The sequence below is a fragment of the Alligator sinensis genome, unplaced genomic scaffold, assembly GCF_000455745.1.
Source record: "Alligator sinensis unplaced genomic scaffold, ASM45574v1 scaffold628_2, whole genome shotgun sequence".
Lineage (NCBI taxonomy): Eukaryota > Metazoa > Chordata > Crocodylia > Alligatoridae > Alligator > Alligator sinensis.
This window is the reverse complement of record NW_005841833.1, coordinates 5,929,738-5,939,263: the sequence shown is the minus strand read 5'-3', so window position 1 is coordinate 5,939,263 and position 9,526 is coordinate 5,929,738. Positions and strand designations below refer to the sequence as shown.

At 58.0% G+C, this 9,526-nt stretch overlaps 1 protein-coding gene across 1 annotated transcript in view; it reads right to left on the bottom strand.

Moving 5' to 3' along the window:
- Window positions 1-9,526, bottom strand: part of MYO18B (myosin XVIIIB) — a 138,885-nt gene that overhangs the window by 60,679 nt on the left and 68,680 nt on the right. Inside the window, 6 exon segments of the mRNA XM_025199576.1 lie at window positions 179-379; window positions 1,296-1,419; window positions 2,655-2,809; window positions 3,527-3,651; window positions 4,377-4,485; window positions 5,245-5,364. Of these exon segments, the coding sequence (XP_025055361.1) occupies window positions 179-379; window positions 1,296-1,419; window positions 2,655-2,809; window positions 3,527-3,651; window positions 4,377-4,485; window positions 5,245-5,364 (834 nt within the window).

Below are 9,526 nucleotides of genomic sequence, written 5' to 3'. Positions count from 1 at the left end.
TCCTGCTGAGCTTGGGGTGGGTCGGGGTCTGTCAGCCGTGAGGGGTGTTCCCACAAGGCGAGCGGCAGAAGACGACAACCCAGGGCTGGAGGAGTAGATGTGTGCTGCACCCTTCCCAGTCTGCAGACCCCCCCGGCCGGCCGGGCTGACCAGTCCCGGGCTCAGGGGAAGGGCTTACCTGCTCCAGCTGCTCGATCGTGGTTGCTTGGTGCTTCAGCTCTTTCTGCTGGTCGGTGGCGCTGGCCTCCAGGTCCCAGAGCCTCTTCTTTAGGGCAGGCACCGCGTTCCCATCCAAGGCCTCGGCGGAGGTGAGCTCCTGCACGCGTGAGGACAGCACGGAGACCCGCTGGTTCAGGCCGGAGGTTTCCAGCTCCTTTTGCTGCACGGGAGAAAAGAGCCCATGCGCTCAGCCGGCCTCCGATTAGCGCTCCCCGAGACCACCTCCTCCCACGGCTTGACTTGGAAACCCGGCGGGGTCAGGACTTCAGTGGAAATGGGAGAAAAGCAGTGCTCATAGCAATCTGGAAAATCTCCACCCTCGCGAAGTGGGTGTTGTGAAGAGTCACTCCTAGTTGGCCAAGGAGAAGGGTCCTGTTCCCCTGCTTAGTCCTTGAGAGTTTCTCTCTCTTCTCTTACCCTTTCTCTACCTGCACGTCTCATCCCAGGAAGGGATTTGGGCACACAGGTGGTATGAAAGGGGCTTCACCCAAACTAACGTGGGTTGTGTTCCTACTTGGCTGCTATTCTGAATGCAATCCTCCTGGAAACCCATGAGCTGCCGGGAGGTTTTGCAGCAAGGCAGGTGCGCACCACGCCGGTGAACGATGCCCACTGCCCTATGCCGGCAGAGGTCATCCCGAGAAAAACAAGGAAGACTCATCGGTTTAAATCCCCTCCTTGCACCCTGTGCTTTGCACAGCCATCCAGTACCCCAGTTCTGGGCCAGCCTCCAATCTGGCCTGACACCAGCATGACACCGGATTGACGTGGTGCCGACACCATTTGTGATGCACCCTTGCTACCAAAGTTGCTCGGGGCTTGGGCCTGTCTTTCTGCACGGATCAGGTTTTCCTTGGAAAAACCAGAGCCTGCAGCCAGCGGTCTGTCCCCTGCCGTTTACCAGCATCGCGCATCCTGCGACGCGCTAAAAGAAATCAGGATAAAGTTGTCTCTAGCAGCCTGATTTGTCTCTGATTATCATTATGGTAATTACAATGATTACAGCTTTGCTCCTGCTGCTACAGCTGCTCTGGAGACCTGGCAATACACCGCAAAATGGGCTGTTTTCCCCTTACCTCTAACCTCTGCTGAAGTTTCCCCATCTCCCATCTGACGGCAGTGTTTTCCTGGGTCGTTTTTTCCCGAAGGCTCTTTTCAAAGGCCGACTCTCCCAGAGCTTGGGCTAACTGCATGTCAAACCTGCCACGTGGGAAACACGCGCGTTATCGTGGACAACCTCCCGGAGCGGGGACATGTGGATGTTGCTGCATGCAACGGCTCCCAGGCCAATAGCACCCATTCGTGCCGGACTCAGCTAGTGCTTTTGAGGGGGCATTGCATGGCTCCTCTTGTCCGGGGGCCACATAGGATAGCGAGTGCCTGCAATGCACTGCAATCAACTGGTGGATCATTAATTACTGCATTTAAGTGCATGCGGTCCTGTGCACGCGTCCAGCCAAGAGCGCAACATTAGGCAGAGCTGGAAGCCAGCGAAGCAGTGACCTGGTGGCGACGGGGACCTCGCACTGCACTTCTCCAGGCTGGTTTCCATCGGCTGCACCAAACCTTGCGATTTCAGCACGACGGCGGGGTGAGTCAAGCTCTGCACCCTCTCGGTGGCTATGGCACAGGGTTGATCCCTGAGACCAGCACTTGCACCGACTCTCATCCGGGAAGACCCCTAGCTCCCCGCCACCGAGACCCCATTTCTAACCGCAGCATCTCGGGACGCGGCAGCCGAACTCGCGGCATGCAGGTCTGCACCCCACCTGCACCGTCCCCTTCCCCCTATCCCCTGCCTCGATCGTTACAGAACGGTTTGTATTATGGAAACGTGTTACGGTTACACGGCAACAGGAGGTAAAAATAACCTGCCTGCCTGGCGCCACTGCCCATGCTCCACGCAGGTAAAAATAACCGCCTCATCAGCCAAAGCTTGAGGCCTCCCGGAGCCGCCGAGATGCCCTGAACGGGGATTGCATTTGAACTCCGTGCACCGGAGGGACGGCGGCACCAGCCTCTACCTGCCCCAGGCAGGTCCTTGTAGAAGAGATCCATGATTTCACATGACCCCAGGCCCTTGGAGAGAGACATGGGCTCAGATGTCTTGCACATGCATGGATGCTGCGGCCTCATTACTACGCTCCTGAGATGAGAGCACAATTGCCTCACTGGGAAAATCTCCCTGCTATTTTCAATGCTCAGTTAGGTCTGGTGTGTGCCGGGCAAAGGGGAGATGGGTGCAGAGAGAGCAAGAAACGGTGCTGATCGCTCCCTGAGCCGAGCCCGCGGTGCAGGTCAGAGCTGGGAGCCTTGAAGAGGCGAAGATGGGGGGACGGGCAGAGCTCTCTCCAGGACAAGGAGAAGGGCTCCTGCCCTTTTGGGGTGCGAAAAGGTGAAAAGGTGAAGGTTTAGGGGACAGGGCACCCTCTTACTTTTTCTGCTTCTTCTCCAGCTCGTGGCTGCGGCTCTGCTGGCTCTCCATCAGCACCCGCGTGTCCTCCAGGTCGCAGGTCAGCCGCTTGCATTTCCTCCTCATCTGCTGCGCCACCTTCTTGGCCCCTTCGTAGGCGCTCTCCGCCTCGCCGAGCTGCGGGATAACGCAGGGATGGACCAGCCCCGCCTACATCATCCCAGCCAAGGCTTTGTCAAGCCGGGTCTTAAAAACCTCCGCGGATGGCAAGCCCACCAGGGAAGTGCTCTCCTGCAGCTGGATCAGCGTGGCCCACGGCTTTCAAACACAGACCGGGCTTTTCTGGCGGCTCAGGTTTGGGTCTTCACCACAAGCACCTGGCCTCTGAAAATCAAGCTGCCTTGAATGCAGCTTCCCTAAAACGCTACCGCTAAGCTCATTGATCAGCTCTTTTTTTTTTCAGTTTTTTAGCATTTTTAGATGCGTTCTCCCTGCAGAGCCCGGCAGGCCTGTGCGAGCTCAGCAATGCCTTCATGCTAGTCCCGCGCTAGCTCCTGGGCGCTGCGTTCTTGCAAGCACGCAGAGCGCTGAAGTCCACAATAATGGATATTCTTCTTGCACAGGTCACCACACACACGGTGCTAGGGAGAGCTTTCTTGGAGATACCCAAAGGCCTTTGGACTAGATGACCTCCTGAGGTCCCTTCCAACCCTAATTTCCTATGATTTCTATCAGCCCGTCCCAGGAAGTCGTCTATACGTGTCACCCTGGCTCGTGGAACGGCTCCCACTGCAGAGACGAGGTGGGGAAGGAGGCTCTCAAACCCAATCCAGCCGCACGCGGCCCTCCCGCTGCTCCACACGCCTCCCAATGCCGGGGGAGGTCCTGGCTCACCTTCTGCTCCAGCTCTTTCTTGGAGCTCAGCTCAGACGCCAGCCTCTCCTCCAGCTGCGTGAGACGCTTTCGGAGGAACGTGATCTCCGTCTGCGCGCAGTCAAACCGCATCTGCCATTCCTCTTCTGCCGAGAGACAGAGAGAGAGAGACACACCAAAGTAGTCCTCTTTTAACGTGGGAGCTGGGCTCTGTTCACCCATCAATGAGCCGAGCGTCTTGCCTCCTCGCCCAAGCCTCCCAGCTCGCTCGCTCAGCACCAGCCTGGCAGGGACATAAAAACCTCACAAATTCAGGGGCTGCCTCCAGTCCTCCAAGCCCAGGGACCCCACTGACATCTCGGTAACACCTGTGCTTATTCATGCTGCGAAGGGAGCTCGTGGAAAGCATCCCGTCCCACGTGTACCCCGAGCAGCTGAAGTCTGAGACAAGTCAACACCCCCCACCCCGTGCAGCCCTATTGCACCTGCTCCTGATGGCACACAGGCCCAGTGCTCCCCAGTGACCCCAGTCAGCCCCCGGGTCACTTCACAGGCTCGTTGCAAAACCCACTGGTTTAAACAGTCCTGACACATCTCCTCCCAGCAGCATGGGGAATCCCCACCAGTGGCTCGCTCGAGCCGACGCGGCCCCGCTTCGAGTCCGTCCTGCGCTCGGCAATGACAAGGGAACCGGGACGTCGCTCCCGGGAGAGCTCAGAGGGGCTGAGCTGCTAAAGGCAGCAATGTCCGAGGAGGGGAGCTGCTGGCATGCCCTGTGACCCCATAGAGCGGCACGAGGGGACAAAGGCAGGACTCATGCAGACGCGCCTGGCTGCCTCTCTGGCCCCTTCCCTGGAGGGCGCTTGCTTACCCCCTCCAGCACCACTGATGCCCAGCTCTCGCAGCTGAACCTGCTGCTGCGTCTCTTCCAGCTGCTTTTCCACCGACTCCAGTTTCTTCTGCACTTGCTCGTACTTGCTCTGCAAGACAGAAACACCTCAGCCCTGACCAGCTGCCAGCACCGAGGCCGGAGCAAGGCAGCACAGAGAGCACGGGGCAGGGCGAGGACCAGCCGGAGCGCCGGCCTGGAGCATGGACCAGCCTGACCCCCGTGCACTCCCTGCCAGGAGCACAGGCAGAAGGGCAGGCCTTCATGCCAGCGCCTGATGGTTACCGGGTATTTCCGACGCGCCTGCAAGCTGGACCAGAACGGTCAGCGCTGATGAAACGATGCAGGAAAGGGAAAGAAACACTGATATGCTTGGACAGCCCAGGCCCTCCACTACCGTACAGACAGGGGCAAGTCCGGCCTCCGTGCTATGGATGAGCAGAGTGAGGCTCACATTGGACATGACCAAGGCCCCCCAGGGCATCAGTAGCAGAGCTGCACTCCAGCCCCTCCCCGTGCCCTTTGCTTGCCTGACTGTCTCTGGCAGCTGCCCAAGCAGTCGTCTCAATCCCTGGGGAAAATCTCCCTGTGCCAAACGCCCTGCCCCAGGAATGGGGTCCGGTGCCCTGTAGCCAGGGTGCACCGCTGAGATGCAGGCAAGGCCCTGGCAGGGCTCAGCGCTGCTAGCCACGGGGGAAAAGAGCCTCTCTGCTGAGCGCAGAGGTAGCTGGGCCAGGCGGACCCTCCCCAGGACATCCTCCCTGCAACGCCTTCTGCTGGGAAGGGTTTTGGCAGGCAGCAGGTGCTCGGGAGGGCCCCACGCCAAGCCCTCTCCACTCCCGGCACTCACCTGCAGCTCTCGCAGCTCCCGGGCCCCCCGCAGCCGCTCGGCCCGCTCTGCTTCCAAGACTTGGCAGGCCGCTTCGCCTTTGTACCGCTCGTCCGTGAGCTCGGCCGTCAAGTCCAAGACCTAGGGGAGGGGACCGCGTGGTGAGGCTCCCTCGTGCAGAGGTGCAGCTCCACCTTGCCCCTCCCCGGCTAAATAGCAAAGGAGGAGCAGCCGAACGCAGGACTGATGACAGCCGGGGAGCCAAGCCCGGCAAGGGGCCCTGTGGCTTGTATCAGCAGCTGGCCTGATTTCTGCATCGATGCCCGGTGCTAACCGAGGTTCTCGTTCTTCTGCTCAAAACGTGATGCTCCAGCGAGCAGGCCCCCACGTAGAGGGGACGAAGATGTGCCACGAGCCACGAGCTGCCCGCGAGAGATCACAGACCCTGCATTCCCGCTCGCCTGGCTGCAGGTGTACCATCCCATTCACCTCCTGCCTTTTTCACACGCTCCTGGTGTCCAAAGTGTCTCGCTTTACACCCACCTGCAAGCCTGGGACACCGAGCAAACACAGCCGACTCTCCGGTTCCTCTTTCTCAGGTGCAGCCCAGCTTCGAAAAGCATTTTAATAACGTGCATGATGCATGTCCTGCCTATGGCTATAATGCCACCCAACAAGGATCTCATCAGCTTGGCCTTTGCCAAACTCTAGGCATTTGGGTCAAAATCCTCCCTGATGGGTGCCAGAGGCTCAATGGAGAGTTTCCACCCAAACGCTTCGGCTGGGCCCAGAAAGAGAGAGGGTGGTTAGCCGCGCTGGTCTCCAAGGTCAAGCAGGAGGTGGGGTAAAGCTGCGCCCAACATGAACCAAATCAGAGGTGCATAAGTTTTCATCAGCCACAGCTCCCTTCATCCGTGGTTCGGTCTGCACCACAACTGCTGCAAGCCAGGCCCCTCTTGTCCAAGCCACTTCGGAGCAATTAATTCATTAACACTGTAATTACTCCACAGGGGCCCTGGGGACAGCGCAAATTGCTCCAGCCTCCCAAAGAACTCCAGTCTGCGACTCGGGGACGGGGGGATTTATGCACGCAGAGACAGAAGAGTCTCCACTGAGAGTGATAAATCATTCTTCGTTGCGCCCGTGAAAACCTAATTGTCCCCCAAATGAATACTAATTATTCGCCGATTTGTTAACACAACAAAGGAGCTGTGAAACTTATTGTCTGAAACAGAAACACTTCTGCAAAGGTGGGGGGGTGGTCACAGAAACATTAAACCATGCCGGGGTAGGGGGGGAGAGGGGGTTTCCAGGTAGTTTTGGGAGCAACGTACACCTGCCGGGGAGGGCCAGCTTGGTCCACCTCCCCAGGGCCAGCTTTCCAGCCCTCTGGGTGCGTTCAGCATCTCGGCATCACTGATTCACTTCCCGACAGCCAGCTGGGGAACATGCCTGCATGCACGCACGTGCGTGTGCAAATGCTCCCTGCACCAGGGTCCCGATCCTGACCCCAGAGAGGAGCCAAAGTAAAAATCCTGGCTCCATTTGCATGGATAGTACAAGCCCCCGGACTTCGACGCAATCAGGATTGCACCTCCGCTCCCCCTGCTCTGCTACAGCGCAGACGGTGCAGCTCACTAACGCCGTACGCCCTCCCCACTGCTCACCGCAGGGAGGAGATGGCCGGAGAGCACTGGGCCCTGGCACCCTCTGGGTGACCTTGAGGTCTCCCTGGGAGCACCACCGCGGGGCCAAACCAACTCTAGACACGAGCGGTACCCACTCCTTCCAGTAGGTACTAAGAGCCACGGAGCATGGCAGCAACGCCCCTTGTGCAACGACTTGCTGCCCGGTGCCAACCCTGCCCCTTTCCCTGTGTGCTGCAATTGGGGCTAATTGGGTTTCCATGCGGCTGGAACCAATTAGCACTAAATTTAATTTGCAATAAAGCAAGAGGAACAAGAGGCTGTGGCCTGGAAGCGCTCCACCCCCTCTTTGCAATGCGTGCATGGGGGTAAGTGCATGCACACCGGGTCCCCCCCTCTCATGAGATGGAGCCAGTGCTTTCCTTCGAGGCAGCTGGGTCGCTGCTGTGGCAGAAATGCCACCGTCGGTGCCCCTCTCCAGAGACCTGTCTCAGCCAGCCTGAGAGGCTGGTGTTGAATCCCTCAGGGCGGGGATCTCCCACCTTGTCTGCATGACAAAAGCCTGGCGCCTGGGAGGCGATGCTCTGGTCACCTGGGCAGGGGGGAAAAGCCCGGCCGTGCGCGCGGGCCCAGGTAGCCAGGGATGCTTGGCAGATTGGTCGGTTTGTAGCCAGTATTGGCAGCTTCGATTGGACCGGGCTCCATGCGCTTGCCTTCGTGGAACCATTAATGAAGACAAAAGGCTATGGTCTCCGGTGCCTGGTCCCCAGCTCTCAGGGACATCTTAATTAGCTTTCTAAAAAACAAATCACACCGCCTCCTTCCTCTGCCGGGCTGCAGCCTGCTCCGTGGGAGCGTCTCCGACACTCCAGGAATATTTATGGCCAACTTTAGGGCTTTCCCTTCTCACTCCAAATGAAGCCCTTAAATCTGGTCCTGGTAACGTTGCCTTTTCATAAAGCCTTGGCAGCTGAGTTTCCACAGATGGACCTTAACTCACCCACTGCGGATCCTGCGCACAAAGTGCAACGCCAAGCACCCGACCGCTGCAAACATGCCAGACGGAGGGGCCGTGACCGGCCAGGCCCCGGGTGTCGATTCATCACCTCACCTGATATCTCCTAGTCCCCCTGCAGCCAAGTGCAAGTCTAGCAACCATTTAATGACGAACGCATTGCAACGCCCCATCCTTCAGGAAAGCAAAACTCGTCCCCCCGGTGAGCTTCTCCACAGCTCCAAGAGCCCCGACAAGTCTGCATTTAGCTAACAACCGGGTCGCGCGTTCCTCCCGGAGACTGACGGGGTATTTGCACTACCTGCCTGCATCTCTCATTATTAGCCTTCCTCCCATTAGACTAAGCTACTTCGGGTGTCTGCAGAGGTCGCCGAGATTGCAATCTGGAGCCCGTAATGAGAATATGTTCCATTTGTATATAATTTCTTCCTCTCATTATGGGCTTTGTCAGGAGAACGGATTACATTTGCACTGCCATTTTTCAGCGCTCGTCATACCTGATGCCTGTCGCGAGCGGTCCCTTGCAGGGGAAAGGGGCCACTTCCCCGCTCTCCCTGCCCTGGTTTGAGGAGCTGCTACCCCGCCGCCGCCCCGGGAGAGATGAAAAGAGGTCGCACAGGAGCGAGAGACACGGGGTGGGGATCGGGGAAGGTGAAGGGCCCTGGGAGGACTCCAGGAAGCGCGAGCGCTTGAGCAGACAGGTGTGGAAATGTGAAGGACGTGCTCAGCCCCGAGACGCGATGTCTGTGATGACATTTAGCAAGGCGCATTTAATTAGCCCAAGAGGAGGCTGTTTCTGAAGGCCTGGCTCGCTGACACTAATGGGCTCCTTTACAACACCGTCTACCCCGCTGACACCAGAGCACATCCGATCTGCCCCACGGCCGCCTGCAGCCTGGGAAACTCAATTAACTGCAGTCATCCTCCGCTCGGGGCCCCTCCGTCTCAGCCAGCACCGTCCAGCCCGCAGGACCATTTGCTAATCTTTAGCTTCTTGCAAAAGCAACTGCACTTTATAATCATCACGTGGCCTGGATGTAATAGGTGGTCTTTCAAATCACAGCGTGTCCACAACAGCAGCAGGCAGCAAGCAATGATGCCTCCCGGAGAAACAGCCCATCCCCGCTCCGACAGATAACCGGCTTCCCACAGAGAGAAATAAAAAACTCCATTTCACGCATGTGACCTGATCAAATTAGTCAGCGTGTCGTTTTCTTGGCAGATTAAAAATAAATACAATCGACTGTTCAAGGACGTGCCGAGCCACGTCCACCAGCGACAATGAGAATCTGCTCAGCCATCGACGGTCCAGGCCCCCATCCTTCGTAGGCATTCGGGCTGGAAGGGACCTCGAGCATCATCAAGTCCAGCCCCCCGCCCCAGGGGCAGGAAGGCAGCTGGGGTCAAAGGACCCAGCAAGATAAACATCCCAATGTGTCTTGAATAAGTCCAGAGTAGGTGCCCGCACCACATCCTTGGCTAACGAGAAACACGGGAGAATGGACCTCACCCAGGACAACGTGGGTGCAGACAGAAGTGACAATATGCGCCCGATCTGGCCACAGAAAGCAGTTTATAGCCATGACCAAAGACAAGTGCACTTAAAAAAGGGCTGATTGGGTGATAATCCGACCCCTCACAA